Raw genomic sequence first — 22,693 nt, 5'->3', positions numbered from 1 at the left:
CAGAAATGACTGGAGCCACCGCAAAGCGGTGCCCCCAAGGCCCATCTCTGCAAGGCGTCCCAGAAGAATACCGTGGTCGACGGTATCGAAGGCCGCTGAGAGGTCCAGAAGCACCAACAGGGACACACTCCCCCTGTCTAGCTCCCGGCGGAGATCATCCACTAAGGCGACCAAGACCGTCTCGGTACCATGTCCCGGTCTGAAACCAGACTGTGCCGGATCCAGATAATCCGTGTCTCTCAAGAATACCTGGAGTTGTGAGGCCACCACGCTTTCCATGACTTTGCCCAAGAAGGGAAGATTGGAAACAGGCCGAAAGTTGTCAAATTTGGTGGGGTCCAGTGATGGTTTCTTCAACAGCGGCTTTATAATAGCCTGTTTTAGGCTCGCTGGAATCGTGCCTTCCCGAAGGGAGGCATTAACCACCACCGTTACCCACTCAGCCAATCCCCCTCTGGCCTCTTTCAGAAGCCAGGATGGGCAGGGGTCTAGGATGGACGTGGTAGGCCTCATTCCTCCAAGTATCTTGTCCACATCCTCGGGTTTCACAAACTGAAAAGAATCCATCAAAATAGGACAAGCAGGTGCTTGTGTCACATCCACAGAGACTGCATTTAATGTGGCGTCCAGCCCAGAACGGATCAAAGCGACTTTGTCTGCAAAGGAGAGTTATAGATGCAATGGATTAAAGGGTTCGATTGCTCTTACCTCGTCATAAAATTCAGGGTTCTGATTATGATGCAAGACGCAAGCGAAGGCACTTGAGGTCAGAAGTGGACCCCCAGGCTTCCCATAGAAACACTGCAAGAGAGAATGCAGATCCATCAGGGCCAATGGAAAAAACACTTTGGGAAAAGGATAACTATGAGAGGCGATCATTCAAGATTTCCCCTGACCCACTTCCTGTGGACTGAGAGCAATGAAACTTGGCCCAGTTGCGAGTCCTTCTCTCCGTAGGTGCCACCTAGAGACACACACTTCTCCCATCTTTTTAAGCAATTGTAAACACCTCGCTTGTAGAAGTCAACAGGTTGCTCCAAAAGCGACGTTGTGATTTCAGAAATCAGAGTCTTGTCATCTGAAAAGTGCTTCCTTTCCAAAATAACTTCCTTGTTGGAAAGAGGTGGAAGTCCAATGGTGCGAGGTCAGGTGAATAAGGGAAATGCGGTCGAATATCACAGTCACAGGAGCATGCTTCCATTTGGGCAACGGGTGAGTTGTGAACTGGTGCATTGTCTTACAGAAAGCAGACACCTTTAGTGAGCATGCAACGTTGTCTCTTGGTTTGGATGGCCTCCCTCAATTTCTTCAGCAGGGAAGCCTAGTAAGCCCCAGTGATCATGGGACCCTTTGCTAGGAAATCCATCAATTCTGCTCCGTGCTAGTCCCAAAATACTGTGAGCATGACCTTGCCTGCCAAGAGTTGAGCACGTGCCTTCTTTGGAAGTGGTGTGTCATGATGCTTCCATTGCATCCATTGCATCCATGCTTCCATTGCATGATGCTTCCATTGCATCAATTCCATTCTACAGATACCCAGTAGCTTTGTCTCCCTAACCCTGCCACCCCTACGACTTTCCTTCCTCAAACCCAACCCTATTTTATGTGTAGCCCTAACTTAAAACAGCAATAAAAACTATTGCGCCCAAACACGAATCAAGGAACATGAAAGGCACTGCAGACTACTTCAACCAGAGAAGTCAGCCATAGCAGAGCACCTGATGAACCAACCTGGACACAGCGTATTATTGAAGAACACAGAAATGCTGGACCACTCCAACAACCACCATGTCAGACTACACAGAGAAGCCATTGAAATCCACAAGCATGTGGACAATTTCAACAGAAAGGAGGAGACCATGAAAATGAACAAAATCTGGCTACCAGTATTAAAAAACTCTAAAATTACAACAGCAAAACAACAGAGGGAAACAATCTGGGACATCTAATCACCTCTCAAGAAAAGATTGCCCTAGGCACTGCCAGGCCATCAAATGCTAATCAAGCTGGTCAGTTGAAATATTCACACCTAGCTCCAGCAGACAAGAGTTGTCTCTTGTAATTCCACAGATATATAAACTTCTTTTCCTAGTTCCAACAGACCTCACTACCTCTGAGGATGCTTGCCATAGATGCAGGCGATACGTCAGGAGAGAATGCCTCTAGAACATGGCCATATAGCCCCCAAAAACCTATAACAACCCTGTGATTTCAGCCATGAAAGCCTTCGGCAATACAATAAAAACTATGAAAAAAAAAAGAGAGGGGGGGGGGGAGTTGGGTATGTGTCTTCTTTGGAGATGGTGGGTTCCATTGCATCAACTGGACTTTTGTCTCAGGATCAGAGTGGTGGACCCAGCTTTCATCCTGTATGATCAATCTGTTGAAAAAGTCCTAATGGTTTCCATGGCACATCATTGTCAAGAGAGACAGAAGACATTCAACTCGTTCCTGCGTCTGGAAATGTGTGAGCAGCTGGGGGACCCAGCAAGCGGATACCTTATGCAGGTGAAGATGGTCTTGGGTGATTTTTTTCTACGGACCCCATACTCATCTTGACATTTTGGGCTAGGTGGCGAATGGTTAAATGGCGATTTTCCAAAATGGCAACCTTCACTTGCTGGATGGTGTGTTCATCAATAGCAGAGTGGGGTCACCCTGGAATTGGAGCTGTTTGTACCAAAGTCCAACCACATTGGAATGAACGATGCCAGTTCTTGACTCCATCATATGATGGGGAATCATCACCACAAACCTCTTTCATCTCATCCAATGTCTCCTTTGGTGTGTGGCCTTTCAAGGAAAGGAACTTGAGGACTGCTCTGCCTTCCACTGGGTCTAGTCTCAAACCTCACAACACTTCAGCACCTCCAAAATCAAGAACGTTATGAGTTCTGAGTTGTAAATTGGCACATAACCTATAGAGACTTATATCATTACGCATGAGCGGTTTCAGCGTCCTGTGATAAATAGAAGTGGGTCAGGTGAAATCTTTAATGAACGCCCCTCGTATTTCATGCAATATATGAAACCCCACTCCATAAATGCTGCTTGAAAATCTACCTTCAAAGCTTTGGAGTCCCCTTCGTCGGAGTCTTTGAATTCCACCCGGACTGCAATGTTCCTCGCCTGGATTGGCAAAAAAAGAAGCGAGAAGAAAGTCTAAACTCTGAAGCAAAAAGTTTGTTGGAATGTTCACTGCCTTACATAAATAGTAGTCTGAATCCTCTTTAAATGAACGCTGGGATTTGTAGTTTGAGGAATTCAATCCTTAGCAATCTACCCATCCAATTTTGTTTTTTATAAGTTACACAGTAAACCAATCTATGAGTAAACAGTAAACAATTCATGCAGAATGCCTGACATTGATGTGGGCGAAACGTCAGGAGAGAATGCTTCTGGAACATGGCCATACAGCCCAGAAAACTCACAGCAACGCAAACATTGTTGGTCAGTTTAACCAGTGGATTTAAACTTACATTTTTATTGCTATGGATGATCTTAATATCTTTTCATCTCAAGTCTATATTTTAAATCTATATCTTTATATATTTACTAGCTGTACCCGCCACACGTTGCTGTGACCAACTTTCCCTCCCTCTTTCTCTCCTTCTTTCCCTCCTTCCTTTGCTTCCTCCTTCCTTCCTTCCCTTTTTTTCTTTCTTTCTCTCCTTCCTTCTTTCTCTACCTCTTTCCTTCCTCTCTTTTTCTTTTCCTTCCCTTTCACTCCTTTCTTCCTTCATTACCTCTTTCCTTCCTTTGCTTTTTGCTTCTATCCTTCCTTCTGTCTTTCCTTCTTTCCTGCCCTCCCTCTTTCTCACCTTGGCAAAGGTTTTCTGGCTGTCGTACTTTAAATGCAAAGGGTAGATGTAGAGCTGGTTCTTGTAGACAGTGAAAGGGTGGGAATACTTTGCAATTTCAGGGACGAATTCCTCCACCTCGACGGCCACTTCACCCCCGGGATCCGGCTTTTCGAAGGGTTTGATGGGGACATAAGACGCCGTAAGACAATCTGGAAATCAAGTATGAATAATTATCCATATCTAACCTTTTCTCCAAGCTGAAACTTTGGAAAGCTCGTGGTTTCCCAAATATAAACCCCTTACTTGGAATGTCCAACGGGACACATTGCAACGTAATATTTAACTGGCCGGGTATCACTTGCAACTTCGTCTTCTCCGGCCTATATAAATAAGAAAATAAAGCAATTATTTACGTATTTATTTCACAGATTTTTTTCCCCTTTCTCTAAAAGCAGCTCATAATAATCAAGGGTCTGAAGAACAAGCCCTATGAAGAGCGGCTTAAAGAGCTGGGCATGTTTAGCCTGAAGAAGAGAAGGCTGAGAAGAGACATTATAGCCATGTATAAATATGTGAGAGGAAGTCATAGGGAGGAGGGAACAAGCTTGTTTTCTGCTTCCCTGGAGACTAGGACAACCAACAATGGCTTCAAACTACAAGAGAGGAGATTCCATCTGAACATGAGGAAGAATTTCCTGACTGTGAGAGCTGTTCAGCAGTGGAACTCTCTCCCCTGGAGTGTGGTGGAGGCTCCTTCTTTGGAAGCTTTTAAACAGAGGCTGGATGGCCATCTGTCAGGGGTGATTTGAATGAAATATTCCTGCTTCTTGGCATTGGGTTGGACTGGATGGCCCATGAGGTCTCTTCCAACTCTTTGATTCTATGATTCTAATTAAAAGCAAGTATAATGGGAATGTCGAAAGCTTTCATGGCCAGAATCACTGGGTTGTTGTAGGTCTTTTCGGGCTATATGGCCATGTTCTAGAGGCATTCTCTCCTGACGTTTTGCCTGCATCTATGGCAAGCATCCTCAGAGGTAGTGAGGTAGAGGTAGTGAGCACCTCTGAGGATGCTTGCCATAGATGCAGGTGAAACGTCAGGAGAGAATGCCTCTAGAACATGGCCATATAGCCCGAAAAAACCTACAACAACCTATAATGGGAATGTGCAGCAGAATCAATGCAGTTTGGCACCATTTTAACTGCCAAGGTATTCTGGGATCTGTAGTATGGTGGGACACCAGCCCTCTTGGACAGAGAATAACAACAACAGCAACAACAACAACAATAATGAATGTATCACTCACCTCTCCCTGCAGATAAAAGATCAAGACCTTGCAAAACTATAACTCCCAGGATTCCATACCATTGAGCCAGTAAAAGTGGTGTCAAACTGCATCAAGTCTACAATGTAGATGTGCCGTTAGATGGTTTCCTTTCCCTTTGCAGCCCAGGCAAACTGATTTTGACTTACCCAAAAAAGGAGTATACATCAATATAAACCAGAGTCACCAACGGGATCCCAGCCCATTATGTGAAACTATTGTCAGGATTAATTTAGTTATGTATGTGTTTTAAATGTGCTTCTATGTATTGCCAATATGGATGCCACTATGAATTAGAAATGCTGTGCAGAAGGTTTATTCTATGAGGCTGTGATTAAGTGAACTGGAGAAAGTAAGATAAGGTTTGCTCTTGCTGGGAACAGAAGGTAGTATCCTGTCTCAGCAAGAGAAGATAAGCAGATGTGAAGAGGCTTTCGTTTTGACTAGTTCCTGAATTCTAGCTCGCTGTAGTAAGACGTGTCTGTTGAATGTGCTTAGTAAACTTAGTTTTCTTTTGTAACTCAAAGCCTGCAGAGTCCTTATTTTGCAACTCAGTGTCTGCTGATCTAGCATTCCTTCCGCTGACTCTGACAACTATAATTTCCAGAATTCCATAGCACCAAGCCAATAAAACCGGTTTCAAGCTCAATTAAGTCTACAATGTAGATGCGCCCCTAGATACTGTGTTATGGTGTTATGGTTTCCTTTCTCTTTGCAGCCAAGACAGATTGCTTTTTGACTTACCCAAAAAAGGGACCATCCATCAATATAAACGTAACCACCAACAGGATTCTAGCCCCCATTATGTGAAACTATAACTCCCAGAATTCCATAGGATTGAGCCAATAAAAGTGGTTTCAAGCTGCATTCATTCCACAGTGTAGCTGCACCCCCATTTGGAGGAGAACAATAGTCATATGCTTTCCAGGCACCAGCTGTGGTTTCTCCAATCACTTACTTCTTATATTCCGCCAACAGTTTGAGCAAATCTTCGATTGAAAGCCGGCTGCTGTCCTGCTTATAGAGAGGAGAGAATTTCCCATCTAGATCCAACGTTCCTTGAGAGTCTTTAAAGACTGGTCTGGAGAAAGGAAAACAAGGAGTTTATAACATACAACAGAGAACACAATGTCTGCAAATCGCTTCCTAAAAGTTTGGACTAAAAACCGGAGCGGACTGGATAGCTTGTAACCCCTTCTAGCTTGCAGTGGAGACAGGGAAACATGTCCAAAATGCACTCACCGGGCAGCCCATGCGAACGGCATCCGGTATTGTCCGAGGCGGCTGCAGACCAGTTTGGCAACCTTGTGGACCTTCTGTGCCGTCTGCAAGAAACAAGACGCCTGAGGACAGATCGGAGTGAAATGCTTCGAGATGTTTTGGGGGCCCAAGGGAAACTCCAAAAGCAGAAAATATGTCATGAAATCCAGAAGTAAACATAAGGGTATGTCAAAATGGTTCAGCATGATGCTCATCTAGGGTTGCATCTACACAGTAGTATTAATGTAGTTTCATTATTTTTTTTCTTTTCTTTGAATGTCATTTTGATAATGTTGTTGTTGTTTGCTGTATATGTTTTGATTTTATTGCTGTATTATGTTGTACGGGCTTGGCCCCATGTAAGCTGCTCCGAGTCCCCATCGGGGAGATGGTGGCGGGGTAGAAATAACAATTATTATTATTATTATTATTATTATTATTATTATTATTATTATTATTATTCCTCTTTCACTGCCATGGTTCAAGGCGATTAAAGTCTGGGAGTGGATCTACACTGCCCTATAAGTGACCCCCACTGACAATGGACCAGGACCAAACTTGGCATAGAGGACCCCCGTGAGCAAATGAAAATACTGCAGATGTTTGTGGGAATTGACCTTGATTTTGGGAGTTGTAGGTCCATCTGTTAGGTTTGGAGACCTAACAGATGGACAGGAGAAAACAAAATCCAGAGGGTGCACTCAACCTATATTTGATCTGGACCAAACTTGGCACACAGACTCAACATGGCCAACTGTGAATAGTGGCAGAGTTTGGGGTTGATTGCCCTGGAAATCAGGAAGTTGTAGTCCTCCCTTATCCAGAGAGCACTGAACCCAACTGACGTTGGATCTGGACCACACTTGGCACACAGACCCAACAAGACCAACTGTGAATACTGGCAGAGTTTGGGGCTGATTGCCCTGGGAATCTGGGCAATGTTGTTGTTCATTTGTTCAGTCATTTCCGACTCTTCGTGATCTCATGGACCAGCCCACTCCAGAGCTCCCTGTCGGCCATCGCCACCCCCAGCTCCTTCAAGGTCAATCCAGTCACTTCAGAGTTGTAGTTGTAGTTCACCATTATCCAGAGAGAACTGAACCCAGCCAACGACAGATTTGGACCAAACTTATTACCTAACATCCCAAAACAAACAATGCCTTCTTCTAATAACTGGGTGTGCTGTATTGTCGAAGGCTTTCATGGCTGAAATCACTAGGTTCTTGTGGGTTCTTCTCTGGATGTGCTTTCACGCGCTGGGCCTATAGCAGTTGGCTTTTGAACAGGACGTGCTCTTTCTGCCCAGTGGGAAGCCGGGGTGCCTCGACTGAGAGGCCCTAAGGATTTTCCTATACAGAGTCTTTAGAAGCTTGAAAGATTTAACAAAGTCCTTTATTATTGCTTAAGTCTTCAACAAACAATCAAATACTTCTTAGATCTTCAACAAATTAAACAAATGCTTCAAGACTTTGAATCAACTGATGGGCACCTTGTTTGGAGAACTATTTCTTTCTTTAATAAGGAAAACCTTTTTTGACCCCTCCCGAGCAATCTGTTTTCTAGGCTCTGCTGATGTGGGCCCTACTCCCGGCTCCAATTGCTTCTGGTTACCCGAGTAGACCTACCAGCCAGGACCTTGTAGATTTTCCAGCTGGAGTCCTTTTGGATTTTCTCCACGAATGATGTGGATCTGTATCTTTAACCCCAACAAGGGTTGTGCTGTAAAACTGTTTTACTTAGAAGCTTTAGGGCTGTTTCCTCCAGATGTTGTGAGAAACGAAGCTTCTCTACAGGTGGGGAAAGCTCACGTCCTGTAACTGGGCTTCCAAAACTGAAAGACTGCCTGAAGTCTTTCTTTTCCCTCCCAGAACCCTGGGGAAAGGGGCGAAACTAAAGAACATAATGATGACTGACAGGTCATTGGCCCTATAATTGCAGAGCAAGGGAAACCACCTTAATGCAAAATGCATGGAACCTTGGAATACATGCAAACACTCAATAGAAAGAAAATGAAGTAAGAGCTCCTGGTACAGTTGTACCAGCACACCGGGCATTCCTGGGTCCCCTAGCTAGTGTAGCATAAATCTCAGGAAAGCAGAAGTACAATCACTATCAAGCATATGGAATGCATTTTGGATGCATTTTTAAATTGTACTGTCACCTGCTCACATTTGTAAAATGTATGTTTTATCTGATGCATAAGAAACGTAACATAAGCTTTAGGAAGTTAGCAAGGAAGGTGTATTTTGTCCTGCAATGAATTGCCGAACAGACAAAAATGGGTCATTCTTGCAAGGGTATTGGCACCCATAATGCATCCCCCATCCTAATGACCAAGTTGTAACTTGACTGTGACATAACCTACTGTAGTGAAATTGCTACTCTATGTTAAAGTTTTGATGTATAGCTCTATGTTTACATATGGCAGATAGGGAAGAATAGGCACAGACAGGGTAGCAACAGCAGAGATAGGATTCATTTGCATATGTGAAGCCGATTGGTCATATGCAGATTAGTTTAGACCCAGGATTTGAAAAGGCTGCTAGGCCAAAATGACAGTTGGGGAGAGCAAAGCTGAACATTCCAAAGGGGTGGAGCCAAGGTTCTGAAAGAGGCAGTTAGAGTGAGGGAGTTTGAAAATGACAGTTAGGAATCTGTGTGTGAAGAGGAGAGTTGGTTTTTGAGTGCCTGATAGAAATAAGCAGTTATGAAGATGTGTTAAAGACTTCTGATATAGAGAAGCAGTTAGTTAAATAGAACTTGAGTTTTAAGGAACATAAAGAAGGCTAGTGTTGCCTTAGTTCAGAATATAATTCAGTCAAGAGTGTGTAAAGGAAGTAACATGATTGTGAATATGAAACATTGATAGTTTATTCAGAAAAGTTAACCAAGTAAATGATATTGACTGTAAGCCTCAAGATTGCAACAAAACACAAAGGTAACCACAAGCGTTGGAGCCAGAAGTTATAAATAAACTGTGTTACTTTGTTATATACAAGAGTGTTTCATTACCTGTGATATAAAGTACAATGGTTTAACGGCACACAGAAAGTCCCAGGAAATATAAAAGAAGAAACTGAAGCTGTATAAGACAGCAAAGAAGTTTTTAAAAGAGGAAATAGTCTCTCTCCCTTGCCTCACCTACCTTTACAGGGTCCGAGTTCTTGATATATGGCTCCGCACAGTGTGTGATGCTCCCTTGGAGGACCTTCTCCACCCGGGCCACCAGGAAGATTTCTGGGTGAGGGTTGGCAACCGAGAAGACCCCCTTCACGGAAAAGAGACAGAGAAGGGCGTCAGAACCTACAAAGCACATCAGAGGCGTCTCAGACACCAGGGAGCCTGCGTCAGTCTGATCAATAGAGGAATGGCAGAGCTGGGAGGAAGCTGCTCTAGGCATCAGTAGGTCCTCCAGGGTGAGTCCATGGGATCCAAATCTTTTTGCAAAGAACTGAAAGTTTCCAAACTTGCAATATTTGAACTGACCATTCCTTGAATTTTCCAATGGCACTAAAGTAAGAATAACAATGCTAACCTTGGGTGTATCAACACTTTTTTTTTACAGCTCCAAATCACGTGCCTTATACCTATGTTTACAATACATTTTCAGATAATGGCTGGCTTTCAAAAACTTGGATTTCCTGCTGAACTTGCTGACCAAAAGAATACAGGGAATAAGACAAAGCGGGGATGGGAAGTAATCCAAGAGTAGTATCTTGAAGATGCCATAGATCCCAAAGTCCTTACCTGCTTGACGTAGTGCAAACACGATTCTGTGACTTTGTCCAAAAAGTGGTTGTTTAGGGGGCTATTTCCAGGATCTTGAGCGGAGACCTCCGGCAGCATCTCTCGGACCAGAGACGGGTTCAAATCCACGTGGAAATCCGCAGAAATCTTGCAACCGTTTCTCAAATCGAACAAAGCCAGGCTGAGGAAAAACGGCTCTACCTGCATAATAATGCAAGGAAGGCTGGCTTTATTGACCTTATTATAATATAGAAAATGCATCCTTAGATAACATCGCAAGGTCCACCACTTCTGACAATGGTCACGACTACCAATCCCAGAATCCCCAGAGTGGTAACTCGAACACTTTAGTGCAGGCATGGGCAAATTTTGGCCCTCCAGGTGTTTTGGACTGCAGCTCCCACAATTCCTAACAGCCGGTAGGCTGTTAGGAATTGTGGGAGCTGTAGTCCAAAACATCTGGAGGGCCAAAGTTTGCCCATGCCTGCCTGCATTAGTGCATGTGCTCTGTAGAATTAATGCATTTTGGCATCAATTGAACTGCTGCGTGGAATAATGGGAGTTGTAGTTTGACATGGCCTTTCATCTCTAGTGCCACACCAAACTAAAACATCCAGGATGCCATAGCAATTAAAGGGGTGCCAAACTGCATCAATTCTACAGTGTAGATGCAACCAGAGAGGCAAACTGCATTACGGTTAATGTAGTACCAAACTGCATTAATTCTGCAGTGTAGATGCCTCACTGTTTAGCCCCATGTTAGATGTTTTACCCCTCTGGAGGTTTTCTAACAATATAGAAATCATAATAAAAATGGCTCCAAGATGGCATACGTTTGTTGGCGGATCCTTCGCCTGGTCGTTCAGTTGGGCCACAAGGTTGAAAGTCAAGGCATGGCAGTTCACGAGGAAGCGCTGGCTGCATTTTTCCTCAAACGGCTTCACGTCCGGCTCGATCCCGGAGAAATCCAGCCTCTGAGGAAGAAGGAAGATGCCTTTAGAGCAGTGCTTTATTATTGATTTATTTACTTTATTTATATACCGCTTTTCTCAGCCCATGGGTGACTCAAAGCGGTTAACAATAGCAAAATTCAATGCTCAACATCATAAAATAGTTAGAAACAATGATATAATAAACAATCAGTTAAACATAACTATAACATCTCATTAGCGTCTCATAGGTAGAATCAAGATCCAATCTCATAATCGGTTGTTCCGTGTTCCTATATTCAATACACTGCCTATTCAAATGTCTGCTCGAGCAACCAGGTCTTCACTTTCCTCCAAAATGCCAACAGGGAGGGGGCCGATCTAATTTCTGTAGGAAGGGTGTTCCATAGCCGAGGGGCCACCACTGAGAAGGCCCTGTCTCTCGTCCCCACAAGACGTACTTGTGATGCAGGCGGGACCAATGTTCTTAACATCCTAGCGGGTTCATAGGAGGAGATGCGTCTGGACAGGTAAGTTGGGCCAGAACCGTTTAGAGCTTTATAGGCTAATGCCAGCACTTTGAATTGTGCCCAGTAGCAAACTGGCAGCCAGTGGAGCTGGCGCAACATAGGAGTTGTATGCTCCCTGAGCACCGCTCCTTCCTGTCAGTATCCTGGCTGCCGAACGTTGGACCATTTGAAGCTTCCGAACAGTCTTCAAAGGCAACCCCACATAGAGAGTGTTGCAGTAGTCTATATGGGATGTAACCAGAGCGTGGTTACAGAATGAGAATGAGTGCAGTTTGACACCACTTGAAGTGCCATGCCTCAATGTGATGGGATCATGGGAGTTGTAGTTTGGCAAGGTCTTCTCTGTCGCATCAAATTACAAACCCCAGGATTCCATAGCAATGAACCTTAAGTGGTCTCAAATAGCATTAATTCTACAGTGTAGTTGCACCTCCTGTGGTTGATGGAATCGGAATGTTTGTAAGGAAGGCCAAGGATGGACATCACTTTGGACTGCATTTGGATTCCTTTTCCCATAGATGACAAGGATTGTTGTTGTTGGTTTTGCAAAGTGGAGAAAATAAAATGGGAGAGAGCCAAGAGATTTTCTCTCTCTTCCTTCTCCCTCCCCATCTATTCTTCCTTTGTGTTGCATCCCATTTCAATTGACTCATCTCTGATCTTTGGATCAGGACCTTTCTTTGGTTGGGCGGAAAAGAGGCAAAGCATACATTTGCTAAAGTAATGTGTATAATGTGTGTGTGCACTGGGATTGTGGCGCAGCTGAGTGTCAGCTGCATTAAGATCACTCTGACCAAAAGGTCATGAGTTCGAAGCCAGCCCAGGTTGGAGTGGGTTTCCAACCAATTGTGTAGCCTGTTGTCGACCTTTGCAACCCGAAAGACAGTTGCATCTGTCAAGTAGGAAAATTAGGTACCACCTTAAAGTGTGGGGATGCTAAATAAACTAATTTATGAGGCCATAAAGAAGACTCCAGCAAAGCATTCCAGTGAGGAAGCATGCGGGGAATGCGGAAGTGCTTCATCAGTGATGAAAGCGACAGCTCCCCTGGCGGCCAGAAAGAGTTAAATAGCCTCTGTGTATGTCTGTATATGTTTGTGTGTCAAAAATTGGCATTGAATGTTTGCCATATATGTGTACACTGTAATCCGCCCTGAGTCCCCTGCGGGGTGAGAAGGGCGGAATATAAAAGCTGTAAATAAATAAACAAATAAATATATTTAGGAGATGCAAAGGACCTGCACTTCTGGATCGAAAGAGAAGAGGTTCTGCCTCCCGTCGTTTCGGCTGAGCTTGTTCAGCTGCTCCGTTTCTCTTCCGTACTGAAATGGAAACAAGCATTGGCTTCAGTGGAAGGTCAAAGCAAGCAAAGTCCCTGATATTAGCAAAACCCTTGCCTTCAGGAGGGCGAAAGGAGCCACAATCTTGCAAAAAACTAGTCTTAGTCTCCATGGTGGTTCATAGAGGGAGATGCGTTCGGGCACATAGATTTTATTTATTTATTTATTTTGTCATGTTAGGAGCAACTTGAGAAACTGCAAGTCGCTTCTGGTGTGAGAAAATTGGCTGTCTGCAAGGATGTTGCTTGGGGGGACGCCCGGATGATTTGATGTTTTTATCATCCTTGTGGGAGGCTTCTCTCATGTCCCCGCATAAGGAGCTGGAGCTGATAGAGGGAGCTCATCCGCCTCTCCCCGGATTCGAACCTGCGACCTGTCGGTCTTGAGTCCTGCCGGCACAGGGGTTTAACCCACTGTACCGCCGGGGGCAGGTAGATTGTGCCAGGGCCATTTAGGGCTTTATAGGTCATAGTCAGAACTTTGAATTGTGCTCGGTAGCAAACTGGTAACCAGTGGAGCTGATGCAACATGGGAATTGTGTGCTCCCTGTATGCCACTCCCATTATTAACTTTACTGTCTTTCGTTGGACTATTTGAAGCTTCCAAACAGTCTTCAAAGGCAGCCCCACATAGAGCACGCTGCAGTAGTCTATTCTAGATGTAACAAGAGCATGGACCACCATGGCCAAGTCTGACTTCCCAAGATACGGGCACAACTGGCGCACAAGTTTTAATGGTGCAAAAGCCACTGCTGCCCATGGAACCCATCAACCATAATCCCCCAGCCAACACAGCCAGTGTGATCGGTTGGGAATGCAAAGGAGTAACCTTTTTCTGATTGGACTGGACTGTTTTGTGTATTTTCTCTCTTTCTTGGATTACCACAAAAAGCTTTTCTTTCAATATCTAGAGATGGAAATGGCAAGACAATGGCCTTCAATAAATTGAAAATTCCAAAAAATCTTCCAAAATTAAAACTGCTGGGTCTGTACATTAGGAGCTCGATGTTTTCCATATGGCCAAGATTACCTTCACTTGGAAATGGAAACTTTTTGATTGGGATGGGATGCAGGCCAGAGAAAACAAAGAAACTGGCCGTTTCCAAACTGAAAATGGGCAAAACATTTTCCAAAGTGGCAAAATAAATCCCTCCAAAATTAAAATGTCTACTCCCTACTTCCCATATTGCCAAGATGTCTTGGAAAAGGAAAGTTTTCCATTGAGACTTGAGTCTGGGGAGAGAGAAACAGGAGCAATCTGCTTGTTTCTTTGAACCTGGATGGATTTGTACAGGACTTTTTTGGCTGAACGGTCCAAAGGGGAGGGGAAAGGCATTGGGCCAAAGCTTTGTCCTCCCGACTTTTTCCCACCAAATCTACCTTCATGAGTTCCGGATGCATGCTCCGCTCCAAGCTCTCCAGGATGTTCTCCGACTTTCCTTGGCTGGTGGAGTCATCCTCTGCAAAGACACAAAAAGCAGATGCAGGAAAGGGCTCAGTTTCCAAACGCAGTGATGCTGGAAACTTGGAGGGGAAAGGATGGCACCCGACCAAGAGTTTCCCATTCAAAGAGCAGGAGTCACATTCCTGTCTCTCCTTATCCCACACGCCCTGGAGACTAGGACTTGGAGCAATGGGTTCCAATGACAGGAAAGGAGATTCCACCTGAACATTAGAAAGACTGTATGAATCATAGAATCAAAGAGTTGGAAAAGACCTCATGGGCCATCCAGTCCAACCCCCTGCCAAGAAGCAGGAATATTTCATTCAAGGCACCCCTGACAGATGGCCATCTAGCCTCTGTTTAAAAGCTTCCAAAGAAGGAGCCTCCACCACACTCCAGGGCAGAGAGTTCCACTGCTGAACAGCTCTCACAATCAGGAAGTTCTTCCTCATGTTCAGATGGAATCTCCTCTCTTGTAGTTTGAAGCCATTGTTCCGCGTCCTAGTCTCCAAGAAGCAGAAAACAAGCTTGCTCCCTCCTCCCTGTGGCTTCCTCTCACATATTTATACATGGCTATCATGTCTCCTCTCAGCCTTCTCTTCTTCAGGCTAAATATGCCCAGCTCCTTAAGCCGCTCCTCATAGGGCTTGTTCTCCAGACCCTTGATCATTTTAATCGCCCTCCTCTGGACACATTCCAGCTTGTCAATATCTGTCTTCAATTGTGGTGCCCAGAATTGGACACAATATTCCAGGTGTGGTCTGACCAAGGCAGAATAGAGGGGTAGCACTACTTCTCTAGATAGATAGATAGATAGATAGATAGATAGAGATAGAGATATAGATATAGATATAGATATAGATATAGATATAGATAGATAGATTCTTAGAGTGCAAGGCAGAGGGAGAGAGTGGTGCACTGCGATGCACCGGAATATAGCAGGAGGGCCACATATTGCTTGTGAGCCAAATCTTCCCCAACCCATTACGCTTCATGCCCCCAAAGGGAATACATGATCATGCATGGAATCCCATGCTAGAAGGAAATATGCAGCTCGCCTTCAAGTTGCCCCAAGATGGGGGAAGGTTCCTCCCAGGGGAGGAAACCTCCTGCTTGCAGGGAGGTGGACTTTGTTGGCTTTGCTTTGGGTGCTCACCTGGCATGGCCTCCACGGCCTCCTTCTTCTCCTGCACCAGGCTCTCCGCATTCACCTGGATGATCTTGCGCAGGGTCCCCAGCCACTCCTCCATCTCCTGCTCGTTTTCAGCTGCCAGGTAATGGCTGTACTTGTCCAGCATCTTCAGCTCAAAGGCGTTGCGCCGCATCTTTGGACACTGCGAGAAGGCCAAAGGGAAGCCAAGCAAAAGCTGAGACGGGGAATCCATTTTTACTCTATTTGTACTGCAGGGGAAGACCTCTTTGGGAGCATCACTACCTGGACCACATCGATGCATGAATCTAGGAAAATGCATCCTTTGGATTCCTTGGAGGTCTTTTCGTCCTTGTAGGAATTGAGGATGTAAGAGCCATCGGGGAGCTGGGTGAGGTAGAAATACCTTCGTTTGAAGACCTAGATGCAAATAAGGAAAAAAGTACATGCAAAAAGGCATATTCAATATCTGAAAACAAAATCTGCTCCTTTAGCGTTCCTTCACTAGTCGATATGCATTCAGCTCATCGGCATTTAGGGTATCTTAACATTAAAAAGGGAGAGGTGTATTAATAGTTTTCACCACTTCTGTTACCAGCCAAGAGGAATATTATTAGGAATTTGATGCTATGGCAAAGGGAGTCTCCTTTAAGAGATGAAAGTGAAATATCATAATAATAATAGTAATAATAATAATAATAGAATGAGATGTTGGAGGCTTTCATGGCCAGACCCACTTTTTCTTTGTCATGTCAGAAGCGACTTGAGAAACTGCAAGTCACTTCTGGTGTGAGAGAATTGGCCGTCTGCAAGGACTTTGCCCAGAGGACGCCCGGATGATTTGATGTTTTTATCATCCTTGTGGGAGGCTTCTCTCATGTCCCCGCATGAGGAGCTGGAGCTGATAGAGGGAGCTCATCCGCCTCTCCCCGAATTCGAACCTGCGACCTGTCGGTCTTCAGTCCTGCCGGCATAAGGGGTAAACCCACTGCGCCACCGGGGGCTCCTGCCAGAATCACTGGGTTGCTGTGAGTTTTCTGGGCTGCATGGCCATGTTCCAGAAGCATTCTCTCCTGATGTTTCATCCACATCTATGGCAGGCATCCTTAGAGGTTGTGAGGTCTGAGGATACCTGTCATAGACATGGACGAAACGTCAGGAAAGAATACTTCTGGAACATGGCTGTACAACCGAGAAAACACGAAGCAACCCAGTGATTCCAGCCATGAAAGCCTTCAACAACTCATTAATGTCTTTTGGAGCCATTTTGAGTTTCTTTGTGGAGAGAAAAAGCAGGGTACAAAGAAACATAATAAATAGAATAACAGTAATAATAATATAAACTTTAACTTATATCATAAGCCACTTTGGGCCTCATTTTGGAATATATAGTGTGTCTTGTTCCAGAGTTCCCCATGGATACCCAAATCCATACATACTCAACTCCAATGGTATACACTTAAAATGATGTCATCTATCTGTCTGTCTGTCTGTCTGTCTATTTATCTATCCATGTATCTATCTGGTTTGCTTTTGGGATTTGGGGAAAAAAATCAAGATGTAGATAGTTGAATCTATGGATACTAAATCCATGGATGCAGGGGGATGACTTTACTATCTATCTATCTATCTATCTATCTATCTATCTATCTATTTATCTGCTTTGCTTTTGGGATTTGGGGAAGATATTTTCAAGCTGTGGATAGTTGAATCTATGGATGCTAAATCCATGGATACAGGGGGAAGACTTTACCATCTATCTATCTATCTATCTATCTATCTATCTATCTATCTATCTGCTTTGCTTTTGGGATTTGGGGAAGATATTTTCAAGCTGTGGATAGTTGAATCTATGGATTCATCTGTCTATCTATCTATCTATCTATCTATCTATCTATCTATCTATCTGCTTTGCTTTTGGGATTTGGGGAAGATAATTTCAAGCTGTGGATAGTTGAATCTATGGATGCTAAATCTATGGATACAGGGGGATGACTTTACCATCTATCTATCTATCTATCTATCTATCTATCTATCTATCATCTATCATTATCTGCTTTGCTTTTGGGATTTGGGGAAGATATTTTCAAGCTGTGGATAGTTGAATCTATGGATGCTAAATCCATGGATACAGGGGGACGACTTTACCATCTATCTATCTGCTTTGCTTTTGGGATTTGGGGAAGATATTTTCAAGCTGTGGATAGTTGAATCTATGGATTCATCTGTCTATCTATCTATCTATCTATCTATCTATCTATCTGCTTTGCTTTTGGGATTTGGGGAAGATAATTTCAAGCTGTGGATAGTTGAATCTATGGATGCTAAATCTATGGATACAGGGGGATTACTTTACCATCTATCTATCTATCTATCTATCTATCTATCTATCTATCTATCTATCTATCTATCCATCATTATCTACTTTGCTTTTGGGATTTGGGGAAGATCTTTTCAAGCTGTGGATAGTTGAATCTATGGATGCTAAATCCATGGATACAGGGGGATGACTTTACCATCCATCCATCCATCCATCCATCCATCCATCCATCCATCCATCTATCTATCTATCTATCTATCTATCTATCTATCTATCTATCTATCTATCTGGTTTGTTTTTGAAATTTGGGGGGAATATTTTCAAGCTGTGGATAGTTGAATTCATGGATGCTAAATCCATGGATACAGGGGGATGTAACTCTCTCTCTCTCTCTCTCTCTCTCTCCCTGTTTCTCTAAGCTATGGAAGGCCAGCTATATATAAAATCACCTCCAGTCACTTCACAGAGACAAACCTAGAGCTTGAAGGGATGACAAGGTCAATCTAGACCGATCCTTTGCCATAATTTAATGGTCAAAGCCATGACTTTAGATCAACTTAATGCTCCAACCCAGAACACTTCTTGCAATACCACCCTTGATGGAGAGAGCTCAAGATCTCAAAAGCTTGAACCTTTTGGGAGGCAACTAACAAATATTTTTGGATTTTTCTCTTAAGGCCAACACAGTAATCACTCATCATATTTTTCAAAGCATTTCTGGAGGGTCATTGAGAGGAATGCTACTCAAAGAGGTGGTCGATGGAGTGGTGTCAGTCCAAAAGCTATGAGCTTACGGTTTCCAAAGAGATGCTCACAGACAATGGGTACAAACATCGGACAATACATTATAGGTGCTAGCAGAGAGCGTCTCACCTTCATGGTCACTGTGATGGTGCTGTTGACGTTGGCCTTGTAGAGCCAGCCTTGTCTGATCACGCCACCCTTTTGCGAACATAAAGATGAGGAATCCTAGCAAAGGGAGAGACAGTTGTTGGTATTGCCATCCAAAGAAAATTGGTTTCAGAGACTTAGATCAGCAAGAGCTCTCCAAGGTGCTGAACCTTGCCCTGGAAAATAGGCCCAGCACCTTGGAGAGCTCTTTCAAAAGTAACCAGACCGCAATATTGAGCTGGAGTCTGTCACCCAGTACTGAGCACAGAATCAACTTTCAGTGGGTTAAATTTGCTAGTTCTACCACTATTTTAAAGGCAGAAATGGACGTTTTATGGACTTCCCGAGTTCATGGAAGCCCCTAAGACTCTTAGCTGAGGAAGCCAATAGAGAGTAATGCTGGGAGTTGCAACCTGATGGCACGTGAAGATTTGCACCATTCGAACCCATGTTTTGATGATCTGTAGGACTAAAGTTTGGAAGGAAAGTGCCAGATGAAAAGCGAGTGTGTTTCAGGAAGTGGGAGTCCCATTCACCTCCTTCTCACCTCGTCTTTTTCAAAGTCTTCATCGAGTTCGAACACATGGCTTGGGATCTTGTCCGGCCGGAAGGATTTGCTGAGAAAGCACAGGGGAGAGCATTATTATTATTATTATTATTATTATTACTACTATTATTATTATTATTATTATTATTATTATTATTATTATTATTTAGTGTCCTTGGGTGACTTTTGGAGAAGCCAAAAAGGCATTGTTTCACACAAGAGGGCTGGATAATGCATAGTTCATGGAAGAGGAGTGGAATTGATGGAATCATTGTTAAGAGGAATAACAATAATTGCATTTTAAGAAATGGTCAAGAGATAGAGAAGGGTCCTCCACACTTCATCTACACTGTAGAATGAATGCTACGGTGTCCTGGGATGTGTAGTTTCACAAGCTCTCCAGCTCTCGCAACCAAAGAGTCCAAACTACAGCATCCAGGATTGCACCAATAGTGTAGATGCACCCAGAAGAAAACTGAGAGGATTCTGGGCTGCACCCATGGGTTCTAATGACAGGAAAGAAGGTTCCAACTGAACATTGGGAAGAATTTCTTGACCATAAGAACTGTTCAAGAGTGTAACTCTCTGCCTCGGAGTCGATGGAAGCTCCTTCTTTTGAGGCTTTGAAATAGAGGCTGGATGGCCATCTGTCAGGGGTTTTTGATTATTCTTTTTGTGCCTGGAAGAAAGAAAGGAGTTGGACTGGGTGTTCTTAGGGGTCTCTTCCAACTCTATGATTCTCTGATTCTAGACGCGCTTACCACGGCAACATCCGGAAATCCCCAGAGTACTCCTCGTATTTGTAGTTCACGACATGCCAGTCGGAGCTGTAGCTTCTGATACACTAAAGAAGGGGGGGAAAGTAGGAATTGTACTACAGCTTGGCACACTCGCCATTCATTGGCATCCCTATGGAATACCACAAGTGGGAAGGTTCTCACCTCTTGGACAAAGAGGCTCTGGGCCTTTTTCAGGGCATCGTCTGGCACCGTCGACTGGACCGTCCTCCTCTGGCGGCGTACAACAGAGACCTTGAAGGGCAGAGAAAGCAACTGAATTCAGTTCTCGGTTCTTGGAATCACAGAAGACTGAGCAACTGCTGGAAACCGAAATTAAAAAAGGACCACAGGCTTCCCACTTTTGCTGGTGTGCCTCTAACAAAAGCAAATGTCAAGGGTCACTATATGCCAGTACTGACTCGGGTCTCATGTGCCACCAAATCTGATGCGCACCTCAATTTTCAAAACCCTGAAACCAAGTTTCTGCTGCCGAATATCATGCACAGGGGCAAAAATATCATGCACAGCTGTTGTGCCACCTCTACAAAGTTCTGGAGAGACTTACGGAAAAAAATAGACCCATGTCTGATCCCACAGCCAGCTGGCTTCAGAAAAGGCAAAAGCTGCAAGTGTTGAACCTGACTCAGCACATAGAAGATGGCTTTGAAAGGCAGCTGATCACAGGAGCTGTCTTCATAGACCTGTCAGCAGCCTTGATACTGTGAACCACCGCCTCCTCCTGAGAAAAATGTATAATATCACAAAGGACGACCACCTCACCCGCCTCATAGGAAACCTGCTACAAAACAGGAGCTTTTTTGTTGAGTTCCAGGGCCAGAGAAGCAGATGGCGGAAACAGAAGAACGGCCTCAGGGGAGTGTGCTTGCTCCATCCATGTTCAACATCTACACAAATGACCAGCCACTGCCAGAAGGGTCAGTTTCATCTATGCTGATGATCGTGCCATTACTGCTCAAGCAGGGAGCTTTGAGATGGTAGAACAGAAGCTCTCCGAAGCTCTAGGTGCTCTTACTGCCTATTACAGGGAAAACCAGCTGATCCCCAACCCATCCAAAACACAGACATGTGCCTTTCATCTCAAGAACAGAGCAGCATCCCGAGCTCTGAAGATGACCTGGGAAGGAATCCCACTGGAGCATTGCAGCGCACCCAAATACCTGGGAGTCACTCTAGACTGTGCTCTTACCTACAAGAAGCACTGCCTGAACATCAAGCAAAAAGTGGGTGCTAGAAACAATATCATACGAAAGCTGACTGGCACAACCTGGGGATCACAACCAGATACAGTGAAGACATCTGCCCTTGCACTGTGCTACTCTGCTGCTGAGTATGCATGCCCAGTGTGGAACACATCTCACCACACTAAAACAGTGGATGTGGCTCTTAATGAGACATGCCGCATTATCACAGGGTGTCTGCGCCCCACACCACTGGAGAAATTACACTGCTTAGCTGGTATTGCACCACCTGACATCCGCCGGGAAGTGGCAGCCAATAGTGAAAGGACCAAGGCAGAGACATCTCCAGCTCATCCCGTTTGGGTATCAGCCAGCACGTCAACGATTGAAATCCAGACATAGTTTTCTAAGATCTACAGAGACACTCGCTGGAACACCTCAGCAAGCGAGAGTCCAAAAGTGGCAGGCTCAAACCCAGAACCTCAACCAATGGCTGATACCAAAGGAGAGATTCCCCCTGGGCACACAGAGGACTGGGCGACTTGAAAGGCGCTGAACAGACTGCGCTCTGGCACCACGAGATGCAGAGCCAACCTTCAGAAATGGGGCTACAGGGTGGAATCTTCGACATGCGAGTGTGGAGAAGAGCAAACCACAGACCACCTGCTGCAATGCAACCTGAGCCCTGCCACATGCACCATGGAGGACATTCTTGCAGCAACACCAGAAGCACTCCAAGTGGCCAGATACTGGTCAAAGGACATTTAATCAACTACCAAACTCACACATTTTGTATTTTGTCTGTTTGTTTGCTTTGTTCTGTTAGAAATCTAATATAATTGACTGGTTGCCCTGACACAACAAATAAATAAAGCGGCAAAAATTGCACTCTGCCATTTGTCCCCAAAAGGTGCGCATTACAGTTGCTGCCTGCGTTGCATACTTTCTTTAAAAACAAAAGAGCTAGGACACCAAAGCTTCCAGCAACATAAAGGAAACCCTTAGGTGCATTGATGCTGTAGAGTGGATCATGCGTTCTTAGCAGATCATGCAAAAAAAAAATGCATGATCACCTATTATTACTGTTATAAGTAAGTATTATATACTTGTGTGTGTGTGTGTATGGTATGTAAGTATTGGAAACATCAATAGTATATATATATAGTAGAGCCCCCCGGTGGTGCATTGGGTTAAACCCCTGTGCTGGCAGGACTGAAGACTGACAGGTCGCAGGTTCAAATCCGGGGAGAGGCGGATGAGCTCCCTCTATCAGCTCCAGCTCCTCATGCGGGAACATGAGAGAAGCCTCCCACAAGGATGATAAAACATCAAATCATCCAGGCATCCCCTGGGCAACGTCCTGGCAGACGGCCAATTCTCTCACACCAGAAGCGACTTGCAGTTTCTCAGGTCGCTCCTGACACAACAAAT

General features: G+C 44.5%; 1 protein-coding gene across 3 annotated transcripts in view; it reads right to left on the bottom strand.

Moving 5' to 3' along the window:
* The window catches only part of DOCK11 (dedicator of cytokinesis 11), a 155,433-nt gene that overhangs the window by 90,622 nt on the left and 42,118 nt on the right, over positions 1–22,693 (bottom strand). For all 3 annotated transcript variants that reach the window (XM_067471638.1, XM_060756079.2, XM_067471637.1), the window contains exons 3-19: positions 20,226–20,315; positions 20,046–20,128; positions 19,285–19,354; positions 18,720–18,815; positions 15,812–15,946; positions 15,533–15,710; positions 14,313–14,392; positions 12,832–12,915; positions 10,968–11,108; positions 10,135–10,335; positions 9,533–9,655; positions 6,370–6,452; positions 6,086–6,208; positions 4,107–4,183; positions 3,822–4,012; positions 3,064–3,129; positions 709–801 (exon numbers count right to left, since the gene is read on the bottom strand). In XM_067471638.1, coding sequence (XP_067327739.1) covers positions 709–801; positions 3,064–3,129; positions 3,822–4,012; positions 4,107–4,183; positions 6,086–6,208; positions 6,370–6,452; positions 9,533–9,655; positions 10,135–10,335; positions 10,968–11,108; positions 12,832–12,915; positions 14,313–14,392; positions 15,533–15,710; positions 15,812–15,946; positions 18,720–18,815; positions 19,285–19,354; positions 20,046–20,128; positions 20,226–20,315 — 1,914 coding nt within the window. The remainder of the gene's footprint in view (positions 1–708; positions 802–3,063; positions 3,130–3,821; positions 4,013–4,106; positions 4,184–6,085; positions 6,209–6,369; positions 6,453–9,532; positions 9,656–10,134; positions 10,336–10,967; positions 11,109–12,831; positions 12,916–14,312; positions 14,393–15,532; positions 15,711–15,811; positions 15,947–18,719; positions 18,816–19,284; positions 19,355–20,045; positions 20,129–20,225; positions 20,316–22,693) is intronic.

This window comes from Anolis sagrei, chromosome 10 (assembly GCF_037176765.1).
Source record: "Anolis sagrei isolate rAnoSag1 chromosome 10, rAnoSag1.mat, whole genome shotgun sequence".
Classification (NCBI taxonomy): domain Eukaryota; kingdom Metazoa; phylum Chordata; class Lepidosauria; order Squamata; family Dactyloidae; genus Anolis; species Anolis sagrei.
Note: the sequence above shows the minus strand (reverse complement) of the source record. Positions and strands in the feature narration are given on the sequence as shown.